General features: G+C 43.1%; 1 protein-coding gene across 1 annotated transcript in view; it reads left to right on the top strand.

Moving 5' to 3' along the window:
* USP48 (ubiquitin specific peptidase 48) overlaps positions 1 to 19,014 on the top strand; it is a 72,171-nt gene extending 53,157 nt beyond the window's left edge. Inside the window, exons 19-30 of the mRNA XM_010830234.1 lie at positions 846 to 970; positions 1,138 to 1,260; positions 1,561 to 1,622; positions 1,893 to 2,003; positions 2,609 to 2,739; positions 3,093 to 3,199; positions 6,964 to 7,068; positions 10,102 to 10,257; positions 14,069 to 14,194; positions 15,620 to 15,668; positions 17,750 to 17,776; positions 18,804 to 19,014. Of these exons, the coding sequence (XP_010828536.1) occupies positions 846 to 970; positions 1,138 to 1,260; positions 1,561 to 1,622; positions 1,893 to 2,003; positions 2,609 to 2,739; positions 3,093 to 3,199; positions 6,964 to 7,068; positions 10,102 to 10,257; positions 14,069 to 14,194; positions 15,620 to 15,668; positions 17,750 to 17,776; positions 18,804 to 18,826 (1,145 nt within the window). The 3' untranslated portion in view covers positions 18,827 to 19,014. The remainder of the gene's footprint in view (positions 1 to 845; positions 971 to 1,137; positions 1,261 to 1,560; positions 1,623 to 1,892; positions 2,004 to 2,608; positions 2,740 to 3,092; positions 3,200 to 6,963; positions 7,069 to 10,101; positions 10,258 to 14,068; positions 14,195 to 15,619; positions 15,669 to 17,749; positions 17,777 to 18,803) is intronic.
* Positions 19,015 to 19,832: the final 818 nt, after the last annotated feature.

Raw genomic sequence — 19,832 nt, 5'->3', positions numbered from 1 at the left:
TATTAAACTTGTAGGTATCTTGCCAATGGCAGTAGAAACACAGTTTCCTTTGGAACCTTAAAGAATTTTTTTGGGTAATGAACCAAAAAGGTCCATGTATGCACTTCACTGTCTGCTGGGAACAGCTGAAGCAGCAGAACTAGACCCACAGAACGAATGAGGGATAGAGTGGGGAGAACGGCCCTGGAATGCTGGAAGCATCCATGTGAGCAGTAGATCGAGGCGGGCTGATGAGGCTCAGGGTCACTGCCGTGTGGATGTTGCTGTGATCTGAGGAAGGGAAGGTGCTCTGCTTATTTCTGCTCTTCTCGGTTTCTAAAGATCCGTAGGATTCAGGTGTTTGCAGTAGTAACAGCGAAGCAACTGGGTATTGACTGGAGAGGGTCTTCCAGCTTAACAGTAGATGGCTTCACTATTTAACTGTCAGGGTCACACAACATTGAAAACAGCATTTTGGTTCAGGGTGAATTTAGTAAAGTAATAAGACAAAATGGGAGAAAATGCGTTCTGCAGGAAATTGTGCTGTTTGAATGCAGGTGGAGATGAAATGCTGTTGGACAGCCTCCACAGTGGCACCGCAGAACCTCTGGAAGCCCTTTTATTGCTTCCTTCACTGGCAGGAAGAAAGACCTAGATTAAGGACAAAGGAATGGCTAGCTCCTTTAGAATTAGTTGAAACTAAAAATTTAGAGATTTTGAAATTGGAGAGAGAGAGAAAATTACAGCACTTTGGAACAGAAGGATAAGAAGCGCTACAAATTTGTATTAAGTAGATTTTTGCAGGGTATATATTAACTTTTTTTTTCAAACTCCCCCCCCACCCCTTTTTTTTCTTTTTGACCTAGGCGAGTTATGCATATCAGAAAATGAAAGAAGGCTTGTTTCTAAAGAGGCTTGGAGCAAACTGCAGCAGTACTTTCCAAAGGCTCCCGAATTTCCAAGTTACAAAGAGTGCTGTTCGCAGTGCAAGGTGCATGCCGCCCGCGGTCCTGACAGCTGTGGAAGTCACGTGTCTCCTCCCTGGATTGATTTTCCAGGAGAACTGACATTGCACTTTGAGTGGAGGTGTGGGGAGGCGGCAGGTCCTGTGCTGTCAGCTGGAGATGGTTGATCGCTTCCTGCTTGGTTCTCTTTCAGATTTTAGAAAGAGAAGGGGAAGAAAATGAAGCCTTACATAAGATGATTGCAAATGAGCAGAAAACTTCTCTTCCAAATTTGTTCCAGGACAAAAACAGACCGTGTCTCAGTAACTGGCCAGAGGTATAATGATTCCCACAAAGGGGCAGAGTCCATCTCATCTTTGTAAGGCCCTTGCCAAGTTGCTGAGTGAACAGTGCTTTCAGAATAATGAGATCGTCTCCATTTCTCACATTTGCATAGTTTTCTAAGCTGGAGGATTCGACTCTTCCTCGTGGTTGCTTGGTAGAGGGTTCTATTTCCATTTTATTTACGAGACTTTAAGGGGCCAACCCACAGTTATATGGAGACATTTTCTGTATAGGATTTAGGTTAAGAATGCAGTGAATTAAGAGATACTTGTGTCTGATTTTTCTGTTCCAGGAAACAGATGTGCTCTACATTGTGTCCCAGTTCTTTGTAGAAGAGTGGCGAAAATTTGTCAGGTAGATACCAAAGGTTACCTATTTCCCTTTTTTTATTTTTGATTACAGTATTTTTAATTCATGAGTCATAATCATGGTACCTTACCTTTTACTATAATTGCCTATACTGAAAGCTTTTTTTCCTGAGAATTTAAATGAATAATCCTAAGAAGTACGTTTAATTATTAATATCCTTGAAAAATGTCTGTAATTTTAAAATAATCATAAAAAATGCTCTCTTCAGTCATGCCATAGTGAAGTATATTGATCGTCCTTTGCTCATTTGAGTAGGAAACCTACCAGGTGCAGTCCTGTGTCATCGGTCGGAAACAGCGCTCTCCTGTGTCCCCACGGGGGCCTCATGTTTACATTTGCTTCCATGACCAAAGAAGATTCTAAACTGTGAGTTTCTTCTCTTCATGCGATGTTTGTTTCTGATGATTAATAGAATGTGTTTAGGAAATGTCTCGTCTGACATAGTCTATTTTAAGAACTAATCTTTTCTTGAATTGTGGGGTTATTTCCTCTGGTATAACCAGAGGTTGGCTTGTCTTTTTTTTTTTTTAAAGACTGCTTCTTGTGCTCCCTTTGGCAGCACATAGACTAGAAAAAAAGACTGCTTTTCCATAAAAGTCGGGAGGCTGCCTGAGGCTACTTGCCCTTACTTCTCCCCTGTCCTTCCTGAGCCCTGCTTTCTCCTTAGAAATTGCTAGGACCCAGGACAGTGTCTCTAGGTCACGTCCTTACCCTCTGTAGCTAACTTCTTTGCTCAACTTTGGCTTTTGAGGTTTAGCCCTGTTGATTCGTGTGACTCCAGTATATTTACTTTCATTGCTTTTTTTCATACAAAAGAAAGTTAGAGCATTCTTTTATTTGAAAAACTACCATTGCTGTTGGTGTAGCTTTTCCTTCTCAATTTCTTTGTATTGAATAGTGGTTTGGATAGTTTTGGTTTACAGATGGATTCTGTCCTTGTGTCTTAACGCATGTTGTGTTTTTTTGCACAGTATAGCTCTCATATGGCCCAGTGAGTGGCAGATGATACAAAAGCTCTTTGTTGTGGATCATGTAATTAAAATCACGAGAACTGAAGGAGGAGATGCACACCCTTCAGAAACACAGTATATTTCTGAGCCTAGTAAGTATTCATATCACTCTTGGTTTATGTAGTTAAAAGTCACAATTTTAACGGGGAGGCAAAGAGTATGCCAGTATTGTATTCTTTACTTAAAGATCTCGTGGTGGTCCATTCTATATTCCTTAGATGGAAAGTATCATATAATGACCATACAAATATTTTTGACAGTAAAAATGTACTTATTTGCATATAATAAAATATAGCCATTAAAAAATAAGAGTAGTAGTTTGCTAAATACTCTCTGGTAACTTTGAAATGTTCCTTTAGATCTTTCATTCTTTCGGTAGTAATTCCTCAGCTACTGGTATTTTCTGGTTTTACCTTTTTTAAAAAAAAACTTTTTTTCTTCTTAGAACTCTGTCCAGAATGTCGAGAAGGCTTATTGTGTCAACAGCAGAGGGACCTGCGTGAATACACTCAAGCTACCATCTATGTCCATAAAGTTGTGGATAATAAGAAGGTACCAGTCCCTCTTGTGGCCATAACTAGTAATAATCAAGCTTGCTTTTTGGCTTGTTTGATTTTCACTGAATATTGCCTGGAGTTCCTTTGAAGGGTGGAGCCATTGAACTGGAATGGAAAAGGAATCGTTAAATAAATTTATGTGGATCTGTTGTTCGATCACTAAGTCATGTTCAACTCTTTGTGGCCCCATGGACTGCAGCACGCCAGGCTTCCCTGTCCTTCACTATCTCCTAGAGTTTGCTCAAACCCATATCCATTGATTAGGTGATGCCATCCAACCATCTCATCCTGTCGTCCCTTTCTCCTCCTGCCCTTAATCTTTCCCTGCATCAGGGTCTTTTCCAATGAGTCGGCTCTTAGCATCAGGTGGGCAAAGTATTGGAGCTTTAGCATCAGTCCTTCCAGTGAATATTCAGGATTGATTTCCTTTAGGGTTGACGGGTTTGATCTCTTTGCAGTCCAAGGGACTCTCAAGAGTCTTCTTCAGCACCACAATTCAAAAACATCAATTCTTCTTTATGATCCAACTCTCAAATCTATACATGACTACTGGAAAAAACCATAGCTTTGACTATATGGATCTTTGTTGGCAAAGTGATGTCTCTGCTTTTTAATACAGTGTCTAGGTTTGCCATAGCTTTTCTTCCAAGGACCCAGTGTCTTTTAATTTCATGGCTGCAGTCACCATCTGCAGTGATTCTGGAGCCCAAGAAAATAAAATCTGTTACTGTTTCCACATTTTCCCCATCTGTTTGCCATGAAGTGATGGGACCAGATGCCATGATCTTTGTTTTCTGAATGTTGAGTTTTAAGCCAGTTTTTTCACTCTCCTCTTTCATTCTCATCAAGAGGTTCTGTAGTTCCTCTTTGCTTTCTGCCTTTAGAGTGGTATCATCTGCATATCTGAGGTTGTGGTTGTTTCTCTCGGCAATCTTGATTCCAGCTTGTGATTCATCCAGCCCAGCATTTCCATGATGTACTCTGCATATAAGTTAAATAAGCAGGGTGACAGTACACAGCTTTGACGTACTCCTTTCTCAATTCTGAACCATTCTGTTGTTCCATATCCTGTTCTAACTGTTGCTTCTTGTCCTGCATACAAGTTTGTCAAGAGGTGGGTAAGTGATCTGGTATTCCCATCTCCTGAAGAATTGTCCACAGTTTGTTGTGATCCACAAGGTCAAAGGTGTAGTCAATAAAACAGTGTGGTGTAGTCAGTAAAACAGAAGTGGATGTTTTTCTGGAAGTCTCACTTTTTATTTGATCCAGCGGATGTTGGCAATTTGATCTATGGTTCCTCTGCCTTTTCTAAATCCAGCTTGTACATCTGAAATTTCTTGGTTCATATACTTTGAAGCCTAACTTGAAGGATTTTGAACATTACCTTGCTAGTGTGTGAAATGAGTTCAGTGTACAGTAATTTGGACATTCTTTGTCATTACTTTTCATTGGAAATGAAATAAAAACTGACCTTTTCCAGTCCTGTGGCCACTGCTGAAGTGAAATGAAGTAAAGTTGCTCAATTGTGTTGGACTCTTTGCAGTCCTGTGGACTGTAGCCTACCAGGTTCCTTTATCCATGGGATTTCCCAGGCAAGAATGCTGGAGTGGGTTGGCATTTCCTTCTCCAGAGGATCTTCCTGACCCAGGGATCGAATGCAGGTCTCCCTCATTGTAGGCAGACGCTTTACTGTCTAAGCCACCAGGGAAGTTTACTGGCATATTGTGTGCAGCACTTTAACAGCATCATCTTTTAGGATTTTAAATAGCTCAGCTGGAGTTCCATCACCTTCTCTAGCTTTGTTCATAGTAATGCTTCCTAAGGTCCACTTGACTTCACACTCCAGGGTATCTGGCTCTAGGTGAGTGACCACACCATCATGGTTATCCAGAACATTAAAAATTTTTTAAAGTTCTTCTGTGTATTCTTGCCATCTCTTCTTAATCTCTTCTGCTTCTGTTAAGTCCTTGGCCTTTTATGTCCCTTATTGTGCCCATCTTTGCTTGAAATCGTCCCTTGGTATCTCTAGTCTTTCCCATTCTATTGTTTTCTTCTATTTGTTTGCAGTGTTCACTTAAGAAGACTTTTCTTATGTGGGTCTGAAGTGAAGTGAAAGTCACTCAGTCGTGTCCAGCTCTTTGTGACCCCATGGGCCCAGTCCATGGAATTCTCCAGGCCAGAATACTGGAGTGGGTAGCCAGCCATTCCCTTCTCCAGGGGATTTTCCCAACCCAGGGATCGAACCCAGGTCTCCCGCATTGTGGGTGGATTCTTTACCAGCTGAGCCACAAGGGAAGCCTTATGTGGGTCTAGTCAGTTGTTGATTTCGATGTACAATATTGATTGAATGCCAGCTGTGTGCTAGGAACTGTCTTGGGATACAGCTGGTGCAGAAGACCACTGTACCTACCTTCGAGAGTATTTGTACCTAGTGAGGTAGATCAAGAATAAGCTGTGTAAGATGATTTCATATAAGAACAAGCATGTTGAAGGAAGTCTTGCAGAGTAGAGCATTTGACTGACAGAGGCGGAGGTGCCCTGTTAAATAGGGAGGGGGTGGGCTAGGTGCCTTGGAGGAGGAGTTGTTTTACCTGAGCACTAGCTGTCAGAGACCCTGCCTGTGACGTGGAGGCCAGGTGGGAGCGTAAGCCTGGCGCCCTCGAAGTAGAGTCAGCATTGTCTAGAGCAGCACTGCCCAGTGGATGCTTCTGCGGTGGCGGAGGTGTTTTTATCTGCATCGTAGCCACCAGCCACCCTTGACTGTGGAGCATCTGAAATGCGACTGGGCTGACTTGAGGAACCAGGTTTTTATGTAGTTTTAACTTCAGCAGACCTGTGTCACCTCTCACTCCCATAGTGGGCGGCACTGATCTAAAGAGAAGTTTCTCCCAAGGAGGAGTCAAATTTTAATTGAATTTTGTACATCATACCAGGGATTTGGGATCTTTGTTCGAAGCCTAGATGTAAGCCACTGAAGCTTCAAGGGAGGTCATGGTGTGATCTCACTTATGCTTTCAAAAAGTCACCCTGGCCATTGTATTTGGAGTTGATATGGACAGAACAGAAATAAGAAAGACCACTGTAGAGTGTCTTGCTTTGGTTGACCTAAAGGGTAGGTGAAACATAGATTTGGGTATATTTTGGGAGCACGGTGTTACTGTGGACTGTTTTTGGAGCATTTTCACTATATTAAGTATGGCTCTTAGGTAGATCCTGACCCAGTTCTCTGGACACCTCATTAATTTGATTCCAAGGTTTTTGAAGTTGAAGACCACATAGATGCATTATATTTGGTGATATTTGCCAAACTTGACATGAATTTTAGAAGGTTACCTTACAGATTACTCTCTGATGATCTAGGGTTCTGCCTCAGAAGTTGAATTAAGGAGGCCTTATGACCTTGTTTGCTGGGAAAGTGGATGAGTAAAAATGTCTGTTTTTTCCCTAGTATTCTCTTGTATCTTTTGTACCTCTTAGTCCATGTATATATTGATATCTAGTGTGAAATATCCAATTTAAGAAAAGATGTCTTATTATTTTTTAAGTTCGGTAGTGGTATTTCATCCGTTCTCTTTATCCTGTGTTAGGATAAAACTAACGTGTTCACAGAGCACAGAAAACAAGATTGCCGTCGTGTCTTGATCCTCTGTCTGATCTGTTACCCCACCATTGATGAAGTTGTGCCGTCAAAGCTCCACCGTCTCCATAGCTCGCCTCCCTAGGGTCTGACCTACTTCTCTCTTTTCCTGGCGCATTCAGGTGATGAAGGATTCAGCTCCAGAGCTAAATGTGAGTAGTTCTGAAACAGAGGAGGATAAGGAAGAAGCTAAACTGGATGGAGAAAAAGATCCAGACTTTAATCAAGTATGTGTTGAAGCTGCTTTTCGTTGTCACCCCTCCCACTGCTCTGACAGCGGTCGCTCCGAGCCCTTGGGCGCCTCGCTGTGGCCTGTGCGCGGTGCTGGTCCTCAGGACCCTTTCCCTTCTTGTCCTCGCTGGCTGGAATGCTGTAGCTGTCCCGATTTCTCATGAGAAGTCATGGACTACGATACGCCAGAGTTAATTGCTATTAAAGAAGAAGGGCTAAAATATACTGTAATGATTAAATTTTCACCTGGAAAAAAGACCTTAACCATAATCCTGGTTTGCTGCTTAGTCATGGAATATTTATGTATGAAAAAATTACTAAACTCAACTTCTCTCATTACAAACAAAACACATAATAATAGCCTTTATAACAGTGAAGTTTATAGAAGAGACTTTCAGGTCTCTCAAGGTGTTAGTCAGGTGACTAGAGGCAGCCTGAGTCTTTGATTTTTCATTGTGATGACCTTAAATTCTTCTATTAAAATAACCTATTTTGTGGATTTTTTTAATGGTATTTCTACCCCTCTTGTTTGGGAGTATGGTTTAATAATCAGTTTGGAATCTGTTCTTTCAGTGAACTTTGTAAATCAGTTTGTAAAGTTTTATATATACAATACTCTCCCTCTCCCTCTCCCTCTCTCTCTCTCTCTATATATATATAAAATATATTGTTCTTATTTATGTCATTTCAAGCTTTCCTCTTCAGCCCAAGGGTTACTTAGAAGACTTCTAAAAATATTTTCAAGTGATTAGATTTTTGAGAAACTAACTTTTTTGAATGGCTAGTTTTATCCATTGTTGTCATAACCACAGCCGTTTTTAAATTGCTTTCTATACCTCAATTGCACACGGCAACAGATCTCCCCTTTACAAATATGATAGAGAATGTTTGTTGGAGAACATTGTTTTTTATGCCATAGTTATCTTTATACTTTGAATTTTCTTCTGTCTTTCCTCTCATTCTTTGGATGTTGTAATACTCTTGACTGATATTTTAAATATTTCATCTTGCAAAAGAAAGTGTAACCTTCCTTTTGAAAAGAGTAGGTGGTCCGAGAAGAATGTCAAGTGTTTTCGGAATTTCAGACTCCTCAAACCTTTTCTTTGTAATACGTTGCAGTATCTCAATACAAAGCTTCTGTAATTGCTGTTTTAAACCCTGTAATATAAAATGGTGCATTTGTGTTTGTCCTTAATGGACATAAACAAATCCCCTTTCCTCTTTTCTCTAAGCTAGATCAACCCAGTTCCTTTGACTTTGACCTTATCTACCATTTAGGTTAATAATGCACCCAGTATTGGATGTTACTTAGGTAATTGAAAGCCTTCTAAAACCAGTGGACTGGTTTTTGTCAGATAAGTTGGATTTAAATTCTATGGATGTTTTAAAAATATAATTCTGGGAAAGGCTTTTAGACTCATTTAAAAACATATCTTGCCTAATGCTCAGGGCTCTGTTATTTGGTTGTGTTTTATATTTCCAAAGTAAAATTGTAGGTTGTTACAGATATTTTCCCTTATATTTCTAACTGAAATTTAGGTCCTATTTCACAATTGAAAAATACTTGAGTTTGTTTTTTTTTTTTTTTAATAGTTGAGCTTGAGAAAAATGTTACCAGCTCCCACATTTTTTTGGTTTTTTTTTGAATTGTTGAGACTGAGAAAGCTGTGTCAACTCCCACCTTCAGTGTTTCTTCTGTTGGAACTGCCTGTGTGCCCCTTTAGGTTCACGGTGAGAGCTGACTCGAGCCTCGTGCAGCACCAGCCAGTGGTCTGGCGGCCTCAGCAAATGCTGCTCCGTTCACTTCCTGACCCTCTCTCTGCTTTGTAAATCTCTGGCGCTCCATTGATAATGACTGTGTGGCATCTGTGTCCATAATGACCCCGAAACCGCTCTGATTATGCACAGCTGACACTCGGTGACAACTGTGGAAACCAGAGCCGGAGCCTGGGGGTTTGCCTCATCCAGATTTAATTAAACCCGGGGGAAAGAGTATTTTAAAAATCTTGTTTCATTCCTTCTGTGGCTTGGTTAGCAGAAGAATCTTGTCTTGTCTGGTTGTTAACCTATTCATGAGGCATTATTAGAGTATTTTAGAGAAATATTTGGTTTTCATCTATTATTTTTTTCTTAAAACTAGTACAATATACATTACATATGCCTGTACTTTTTGCTGAACCATCTTTCAATTGTGCGCATCATGGCATTGCACCTCTAAGTTCTTAAACCAGTTCTTGTCAAAAAAGGCAATATCCTGTTTACCTGTAATCAGATTTCTTCAGCTATCCCCAGTGTGCCTTAAACAATTTTTTCTCCTCAAACCAGCATGCAGCCAAGACACACATTGTTTTGTTTCACTTTAGACTTTTTTCCAGAACAGTTACCTGGCCTCTGCCGCCTTTTCTTTTCCTTTTTGACATTGACTAGAGACCAATTCCTTTTCTTGAATTGAGTAGATTGTCTCACATTCTAGATTCAGCCGATTGCCTCCTTATGTAACTCGTTTTAACTTACTTCTGTCCCCTGTATTTTCTGTGATTTGCAAGCTGGATCTAAATATTTGATTAGTTTCAAGTCAAACATTTTTGCAATTTCAAAGGCAAACCTTTGTAAGTTTTTTAAAGTTCTCAGCAGTTTATAGTTAGCATCTGTGTCATTCACTAAAAGAAGGAAATGTTTAATACACAGATTAGGATTCAGTGTATCATAACTGTTTTTCCGACTTAAGGTCAAACCTTCCCTTCTGCTTATTTTTTCTTTTTCTGGCCCGCTCCCCCCACCCCACTGCTTTTAAATGTCCTTTTTATAATACATACATTTTTAAATCCTGGAGCTTGTGTGCAGTTCAAGGACTTTAATTTTTTCAGTTTTGGTCTGAGCCTTCTAAGAACCTTCAGTGAGTTCCTACTCACTGTTGAAACTGAATTTCAAATGGTTAACATTCTGATAAACTGCTTTTCCTTGTGTTGTGAAGTTTGAGCGGGGTCATGGTGTGGGTAATTTCATTGCTTTTTTCTGGATCTTTATAGAGCAATGGAGGAACAAAGCGGCAAAAGATCTCCCATCAAAATTATATAGCCTATCAGAAGCAAGTTATTCGGCGGAGTATGCGACACAGAAAAGTTCGTGGTGAAAAAGCTCTTCTCGTTTCTGCTAATCAAACATTGAAAGAATTGAAAATCCAGGTGAGGAAAGTATAACATCTGTTTAATCATGCTCTGAACTTACAGGACCTTCACGAGTTTCTGCTTTGCACCTAAGTATTGAGCTGTTGGGAGAGGGCATTTTTGAGTTTAGAATAATACTTGTTGGGTCCCCAAATTCAAATAACTCTTCCTTTGGAAAGAGCTTCATAGTTTTCCAAAATTAGCCAAGCATCTGTGAAAAGGGAAAGTGGGGGATTCTGAAACCTTGAGCCAGTTCTGAGTAGCCTTCCAATAATGAGGAGGAATATTGACAGCCATTTAATGGTTCATTTTAGGTCATCCCCAGTCTCTCCCACTGCACCCCTCTTCGCCCCTTGCTTTTGCACATCTACACAGTGGAAGAGAGATGAGAGTGCCTCCTGGCATTGTTTCCTGGTAGGAACGCGAAAGTACTGTAAACGAGGAGCCAATGGTACATCCCAAAACCCAGGAGAGAGAGGCTAATATATTCAAGATGTCCATGAAAGAAAACCTGGCCCCTTATCTGTTCTAGTCACTGATACAGACCCCAGAGTTGACCCAGTTTCCCTCGTTGCTACTTTGATGTGGCGTAGTTTACTGGTTATGCATTTTGCCTCGTGCTGATATTTATCATTGTAATTGAGCAAAAGTATAGGCTTCCTTTGAGGGTGTTCTTTTCCAGATTGTCCCGGGAACATTACTTCCCTTGGTTGAACCCATGGCTCTGAAAATAAATGTGTTGGCGTAATATCTTTATTCTCTTATTGTAGCTTTTAGATCTGAGAAAGCTTGTTTCTATCACCGGCTTTCTGCTTGCCAGTGGTAAACCTCGAAACATTCAAAACCTTTAAATTACAGAAACAGCCCCTGTGGATCAAGACATTGTCAGAGCCCGTGCTGCTTTTATTGTGGACTCGCCCTTTTAAAAGAGTAAATCAAAAGTCAGCAGAAAGAGCCCCCATCCTGGAGCATGTCACCTGCAGACAGTTGTTAGAAGGCAGCAGCTAGCCCCCCGATGTGCGCGTCCCAGAGGGCTCCTGTACCAGGACCTTCCTCTCCCCTCCCTTCCTTACGTGGAGGACCACTGTGATCCAGTCAGTCAAGAGAAGGGGCAGTGAAGCGTGATCCCCCCTTGGTGCTCCGAGGCGGTGCTTTCACAGCCTCCCAGTAGATGGGGCCTTCTTGCCGCCCTGCCTGAGCGCCGTTCTGGCTGTGGTGGGCGTGCATGTGACCCTCAGCTGGTGGTGGTGGGTGAGTTTTCAAGCACGTAGTGCGTGTTTTTATGTTTCATGGCGTCTCTTCCGTAGGGTCGACCACATTTCCAGGTTAATAGGATGGCGACCATACCCATTTATAGTTGCTTAATTCATCTACCTATGAGGCCATAATGTAAATGAAGTACAAATCCATCCCTTTTCTCAAAACATGTTCAGTATTTAATTCTCTTATTCCATTTTCCCAAAGATGGATTTTGAGCGAGTGGTATTGCCTGCCTTAGGAAGGAGGAAATATTCCTAATTTGCTTATTGCATTTCCTCATTTCAGCCAATAAATACACCTGCACACACGCACGTCGTGGCGAGCAGCATGCAGCTGTGGGAACGGAGCTTTCGTTGTTCCTGTTAGGCTTCCCAGAGCCACTGTGCTGCACTCGCTCATCACACAGACCTGTAGAATGGCAGTTCTCCTGAAGCATTCTCCCTGCACCTAGCGGTTCATGAATTGCCACATTGTAGGCCATAGACTTCCATGCCCTCGGCCTGTTCTCTCACTCTGAAGTAGCATTTTCTCCTCACTAGGAAGCACTGTTTGTCTTTGGCAACATCACTTCTGCAAAACCTGTCTTGGCCTTCAGTTATACAGCGTACTCCTCCCTTCTGTGCGCTCTGCCAGCTCTGTGTGGCTTTCTGCCACCATGTCCACCGCTTGGTTTTTTTTCCTCTGGACCTCTCTCTAGTGGGATTACTACTCACCTTTATAGTTCCAATACCTAGCACAATATTCAACACACGGTGTAATAAATCTTCATTCTGTTCAGTTCAGTTGCTCAGTCATGTCCGACTCTTTGAGACCCCATGGACTGCAGCACGCCAGGCCTCCCTGTCCATCACCAACTCCCGGAGTTTACTCAAACTCAGGTCCATCGAGTTGGTGATGCCATCCAGCCATCTCATCCTCTGTCAGCCCCTTCTCCTCCTGCCTTCAGTCTTTCCCAGCATCGGGGTCTTTTCATTAGTTGTTGAATAACTTGAAATGTCCTTGTCTGTGGGCTGAAAATACAGAGTATGAGCCTCCGCCCCTGAGTGACGGTGCTGGTGTCTAGCGGTATTTGCTGTTGTCCGTTCTCTACCTGAGTGACGGTGCTCGTGGCTAGCGGTATTTGCTGTCCGTCCGTCCTCTGCGATGGTGCGGGGACCCTGTGTGTCCCGTTTAGGCCCTGTGGACCAGCACTCGTGCAGTTGGCAGCTGTGGCATCGCCTTCGTTAAAGCTGATGCCAGAACGCCTTCTCTGTCGCTGTGCTTGCTTCTTCCTGGGTCCTGTTTATGAACGCGGAGCTGTCGCCTCTGCCTGAGGTCCATGTGCTGGGCTGGCTTTGGTAGAACTGTCCTTTCTCACCAGAAATAGGCTCAGTTGTTCCATAGAAGGATCGGTGATGATCGCTGTTTAATCAGCCTCTGCTCGCCACTCAGGGCCTGAGGTCCTTTGGAGAAGTCCAGTTATGAATCTGGCTTAACAGGGAGGAGGCCATTTTTGTTAGCCCTCTTCTTATTTACTTGTGCGCTGTTATTAAAATCACTTTTCTGGTCAGGGTCTTCCCAGCTTATAAAGCTCTTGGGCCCAATTCTATGCAGATGTGGTTCAGGGCTGCCTGTTTAGTTTTTCTGGATTTTTTCAAAGAGCAGAATCAAGTGCATAAAAGGGTAGAATGATTTCCCCATAGCATCGTGGATATTGGTATAACAAAAGATATGTGTAGTAGAGCGCATTCTGTTGACTATGTAACTCAGGTGTGCAGCATAATAAAGTGAATATTCTAGAACACACCCAAGTGAAGAATTAGAACGTATTGCTGAAGGTATCTGCGTGTGCCTCCCTAAGCCCAACTCCTTATTTCTCTTTGGTATTTACCACCTGGATGTGACTAAAAAAAAAATTTTTTTTTTTATTCTTCTGAATTTGAAAATAGTGTTTAATATGCACAATAGTCTTTCTGAATGTATTTAACACTTGGCTAAAACTGGGGTGGAGTACATGGTCCCTACCCTTAAGAAATTCATGTTTGGCTCCTAGAGGCAAGACTCAATCTAAGAATATATGGCAGTCCTAACGGCTAAAGTTTGTATTCCAGGCTGCTCACAGAAGGGCATCAAAGAGAAGAGTCCAGATAGCCTGCTGGTTAATTTAGAGATGGTCTTATGAAAGAATTTAGAATTGATTTGGTTATTAAAAGGATGTGGGACCTGGGCACAGTGGAAGTGACCGAAAGAGCCGTGCCCCAGCCTTGTCACCAGAGTGACGGTCAGCCCCGCCCCACCTTCCACTTTGATTTCTCCGCACCCCCACCCACCGAGGGGTCAAAAGAGGCAGAACAAAAGGACCTGGGGGTACAACTGTCTCCTGATTCTCTAACAGGCCTCCTAAGGATGTTCCGGGATATAGTGGGATTGCAGTTTGAATAGGAATGAAGCAAGTGGGCTGATCGCAAACCGTAGTATCTTTTGTATTCTGAAGTCTTTTATGTCTTCCTTAGAATTATTCATTCACACAGGGTATTAAGTCTCAGTATTTTGTTTTATACGAACCTTTGTTCCTTTTGTATTGGCACAGATCATGCATGCGTTTTCAGTTGCTCCTTTTGACCAGAACCTGTCAATCGATGGAAAGGTTTTAAGTGATGACTGTGCCACCCTCGGAACCCTAGGCGTCATTCCTGAATCTGTGATTCTGTTAAAGGTGAGTAGCGGCTCTGCGCCTGCGGGATTCAGGGGCTTCTCACGTGTAGACTGGGTGCGGCGGTGGTTAAGGTTCCCAGGTCCTCGGCAGGATGTGGCAACAAGCTACTGCTGTGAGTCGACTGCGTCTCTGGATGAGCCACCAGAGACTTAGAGGAGGTCAGACAGTCACTGGGTCTGTGGGCTTTTCATAATTCTTGTTTAAAATAATCTAGATTTAACCTCCTCCCTAAATTCTGGATTGGTGAATTACTTAACCGAACTTCTACCTATTAAAACATCCCCCGCCCCTCCTCAGAAGTACCAGCCAGTTAAGCTCCGACAGAAACATAAGAATCAAGGCTTGGCCACAGTAGTCAAAATACCTTTGGTTGGCTTAGTGAGATTCTTGTCCAGGATATGAAAATTGACCTTGGGGAGAAAAGGTTTAAAAGAGGTAGGTGTGTTTTAGAAAGCCGGGGCTTCTGAGGCTGTCACGGATGAAGATGCGTTGAGCCAGCCTGGTTGGCCCAGTCCTGCTCTCCCCCAGGCAGGGCCTGATTTTGTCACTTTCCTCTGCCTCTTGTTTCTGGGTGGCTAGAAGCATGCCGCCTGCATGATGTGTTAGAATGTTCTGTAGGTTTCTGAACTGGGGAGCGTGTTGTTCATAGGCAGAGCCTCAATTCTGGACAGATAAAGTTGGGCCCTGGAAGTGGTGATGTGGGTCCATATCTGGCCTTTCACATGCACACACACGCCCCTCATCCTGCTCCCCGCCCCCTCCCTCTGCTTGGTTTTCTTGGAACTGTGGGTTCTGTGGAATTAACTCTGAAAACCTGCTTGGTTAGCTGAATCAGAAGAGCCCGGTCTAAAATCCTAGAAGCAGCCCGTGTCACTGATGGGCTTGACTTCAGGTGGGCAACTGGGGTCTGTACTGGTCGTTGCCCTCTTTGCCCTTGCAGCTAATCCTGCCACAAGTTCAGACTCAGCACTCGCTTCCTGCCTTTAAAAGGACATGGGTATTTCGTTCTTGATGATGGGGAAAGATGAAAATGTGTTTTTAACCTAATGGGCAGTTTTCGAGGACCATCCTGATTTTACTTCTCCCAACTCATGCTGTCATCACTGGCACCTGAAATCACACCCATTAAGCGAGGGTATCTGACCTTGCTGCATCTAAAAAGTGTCTGAGGCGCAGGGAAGCGGGGCCACATCCAGGTGCAGTGTGCACTACGGGTAACGGGTCCTGACCCGCCTCACGGTGCCGTTTGTTCGTCCTGGACGTCGCCAGCTCTGGCTTGAACGCTGCTTTCCACTGGACAGAGTTTGTGTCAGAGCGACATGCTGGTCAACTCCGTGCCAGCCTTTTGTGTTAGGAGGTTGGGCGCGCTCCTCGTCCCGGCTTCCATTCCCGTGCGGTTGTGAATTGTCTTCATTTGTTTTCTAGGCTGATGAACCAATTGCAGATTATGCTGCAATGGACGATGTCATGCAAGGTAAAAGACCAGTTTGTTTGGGGGATTGTTGAGGACCTTGTTCAACGATGGTGGGGTTGTAGTTATTGAATCTTTAGTCTACAGTGTTTCTACTTTTAAGCTTGAATAAAGCTTCTACGTGCTAAGGTAGAATCTTACCGTTATTGCTCTTTTTAAAGAATGATATCTATGAAAATTGAGAAAATGGAGGAAAGTGTAGTATTTAGTTTACTGTAGGAAACAAACAGATGGAAGCCTGCGGATAGACGAGCTTAGCAAAAAGCAGCGCTAATTCAGGTTGCAGAGCCTCCGGCAGGTATACAGGAATCAGATGCCCCAGGTGCCTCTGAACATAAGGAGTGAGGTCGCAACCTAAAGGCAGGTTGATTCGACTCACCACCGCACACGTCCTCACAGCCCTTCCCTTTACGTCCATTCAGTGCCTCTTCTTGACCTGTAGAGTTTCTTCGAAGAAATTAAACTAGAAAGGTGAGAGACGTGTTACCTACCAAATAGGGAGACCAGCCCTTTGTTCAAACACTGGCAGCCCATCTCTTACCTCCCACAGTGGAGGGAAGAGATTCTCTTCTAGGGAAAGCAGAGAAATTCAAGGAAAGAGCCTACAGATATTTTTTTAAAAGTAGTTCATCTCCCAGCTACCTTTGGGTGAAGCCAAACCAGACAGTTTTCAAACATCTTTTTAGTCCCTCACGCTTCTGTAGAGGGGAGTGGACAGCCAGAGAACTCCGGACAGTGAGGCAGAGGGCAGCATGGGACCAAAAGACATCAGTCAGCAGGTGGACAGGAAGTCGATGATGCGGGAAGCACAAGAAAGCTTTAAAAGTAGCTGAACAATACCAGAGAAAGAGCAAATAGTCTGTATGTAAGCAACGTTCAGAGAACAGAAGACAATTCATGAAAATAAAAATGGGTGCGCCAAGGCCCGGGTACAGTTAAGTGCAAATCTAGAGATTAAGATCCTAAACACACCTAGAGGTCTGGAAGGGTAAACCAGTCTTACTCCTGAGATGAAGAGTCAAGGACAAACCAATGGGCTAGTACCCACAAGAGAATGAGGAAGTGTGAGCTTCAGGCTAGAGTTCTTGACTAGACTATTCTGTTACACGCGTTTGGTGACTCTGTGAATATAAGGCCTCAGAAAATTTCTTTCTCACCTACCGTTTACTCTGGGAGGGTGTACTCTGTTAAACAAGAGTAAGAAGAAAGATGTCAACAGTGGAACCTGAAAACAGGGATCCAACGCAGGAGTAGATGCCCTAGAAGACAGTTCGGGGGCAGTTCCCGAGCTTCCAGCACGAGGCACTGCAGCAGGTGTTGAGCACGCCCGCTCCAGATTGGAGCACGCTCCCTGGGAAGAGTGGAAGTGACAGATGACTGTCCTGAGGAGCTTACCCTTGAATCAGAGATGGTACAGAGAAAATGAAGCACATAAATAATGCAGTTACCAACCCCAGAGAGACAGAGTCATACCAGACAAGAACGATCACCAGGGTACCCCAGAGGGTTCAACCGTGGACACTGTTAAGGAGTAAAAAGATAGTGTAAGCACTGGAGATTGGCTTAACGACAAAAAATATCCGTGTGTCAGGAGGATGGTTAGGGGCCATGTGTTATGTTAGAGGTGGTTGTTTCTTTGAGGAAACTATTAGGTATTACCAAAAATTGTGAATTAGCAACATCTAGAAATGCAGAGGTTAAACACCAGAAGACGTGGCCGCAAGGGCCAAAAGCTGTTCCCTGTAGAGTGTGGGCACAGGAGGAGGGGGACAGGAGGCGGGGCCCCACGGATTTCTCCAGCAGGGCCCCCCACCCCTCCCCAGTCGTGCAGAATGGTGGCTCCAGTCACAACCCTTGTTTTTCCAGTATTTGTCTATTTCAATGATGCATATGTATTGCTTTGATAAAAATGAAAACAAAGATTGCCGTTTGATATTATCTGTAACTTCAAAGGTAACCTTTATAGGTGAGTAAGGTTATTAAAAGCTATTTTAAACTTTTCATCCTTAGGCATTGAAGTGAACTTATTGCTGTCTGTAGCAACAGTCTTTTCAATTTGGAATTCTTATTTTTTTTCCTTCCAGTGTGTATGCCAGAAGAAGGGTTTAAAGGTAAGTTACATTTGTCATGTTTTGTTCATGAGTGTCACAGTCATACTGTAATTTTCTATTAATGTGAAGCCTATAATTTGATTTTAAAATTTAATTCAATCTGAGTCTCATGACTGAAATTAATTTTAGTTAAATGCATTTTGTATTCAAGCTTCTTCATTATCTGTATCAGCACTCAAGCCTCAGATAGGGCCTGTGTGTCAGGCATGTCCACTACCAGATGTCCGCTGTGCTTTTCTGTCTCGTTTTGGGGGGAAGTCGGGCACTTAGCTGGTGGCATTTTCATTTTTATATTTGACCTTTTTCCAGTTCCTCTTATCCGTCCCATCTTAGAGCAAAACAGTTTGTAACTGATGAGAATTCGAGAAGAATCTGCTGAACTACATTAGGTTCAGTGAAAAGGTTTCATTTCTCTATGTAGGATTAAGGCATCTCTCGGATTAACGGCGATGCCTTCTCCTGCATCCTGGCCACTGGGGTTCTGCACACAGTTGAATTCAGACCTTTGACTTTCACAGATTTAACTGTTGCCATTTTGATTCTTTGTGGCCTAGTCCAGAGGTCCGTGACAGGTTGTGATTTTTGCCAAAGAATGAGTTTGAATCAAATACCAGGGGTTCCTTGTGAACAAGTGAGCCAAGCTACTGGCCTCAATAAAGCCTCCCTCTCAGCGCAGCTTTTTGTGTACATGTTCCCACTACAAAGAAACTCCCAAAGTGATTAAAACAAAACAAACAAAGCAGAACTTTTTTTTTTTTTTTAATGAAAAACGGCCATCAAATGAAAGCTTCAATAAAATTTGATTACCTTGTGTGAAGATAATGCATACGAGCCGCATGGCTTTCAACAGAAATGTGCTTTAGCTGAAAGCCTGGAGACGGCTGATGTATTTTCTTATTTTTAATGTCAAAGGGCGTTGGTGCTTGCTCATTAAGTTGCATATTCCCTGTTGGTGACGCAGATGGGATACATGAACCCTTAACCGTGCAGTTTACAACTGTGCCTCCACGTGTGTTTCTTTCCCCAGGTACTGGTCTACTTGGACATTAGTCTTTTTGAACACTTGCTGACTGCTCAGAAATGACCCGAAGGGAAGAGGAGTTTGACATGTTAGGGCATTAAAGAAAAGGTGGATTTAAGAATTAAACCATTACATGACTCTTCCAAAAGGCAGAAAACCATTCAAAAAAGTGACTGTCCCAAAATGCCTTATGTCAAATAAAGCAGATTGCACTGAAGGCCATCAGACTTGAAGGAAATGTTTCAAATTTTATATTTAAGGGGGGTGGTGGGAGGGAATGGGCAAGTAAAAGACTGAACCAGTTTAGTAGCAGTATCAGTAAATCATGTTTACATATGAGATTTATAGTCACGGGAGGGAATAAAGTTCCATTCTATTTCCTTGCTCGAGTTTCATACCAGATGCATTGGTCCATGAAGAATTTGTATCACAGTAGATGGGACAACATTCTGCTCTGAACTAAAAGTGATTCTTTAGAGACATAACCTGCTTACCAGTACCTGTCTTTGATTCATATTTTACTTTCAATAAAGCATGAAAGTGAAGAACTTGCTGTAATTGTGGGAAAGTATCTTCAGATCAGACTCCTTTGTCGGCCCCAGGACGCCCTCCTCACACACTGTCTGTGGTCGGTCTCGCTCAGTGTTGGGAAGAGGAGGGGGCGCCTGTGTGTCCCCTGCAATGAGCCAGGGGCTTGTGTGTCATTTTTGTCTCCCAAGGCTGTTCACTTTCATGCGTTGCAGAAGGGGTGGCAAATGTATTGCTCAAGATAGCATCCTCCAGTGCTGCTGTTATTCAGAGGAAAGAGAAAGTCACTCAGTTGTGTCCAACTCTGCAACCCCATTGACTAAACAGTCCGTGGAATTCTCCAGGCCAGTATACTGGAGTGGGTAGCCTCTCCCTTCTCCAGGGGATCTTCTCAACCCAGGGAAGATCGAACCCAGGTCTCCTGCATTGCAGGTGGATTCTTTATCATCTCAGCCACCAGGGAAACCCAATAACACTGGAGTGGGTAGCGTCTCTCTTCTCCAGGGG

Source organism: Bison bison, unplaced genomic scaffold (assembly GCF_000754665.1).
Source record: "Bison bison bison isolate TAMUID 2011002044 unplaced genomic scaffold, Bison_UMD1.0 scf7180017864516, whole genome shotgun sequence".
In the NCBI taxonomy this organism is placed as follows: domain Eukaryota; kingdom Metazoa; phylum Chordata; class Mammalia; order Artiodactyla; family Bovidae; genus Bison; species Bison bison.
Note: the sequence above shows the minus strand (reverse complement) of the source record. Positions and strands in the feature narration are given on the sequence as shown.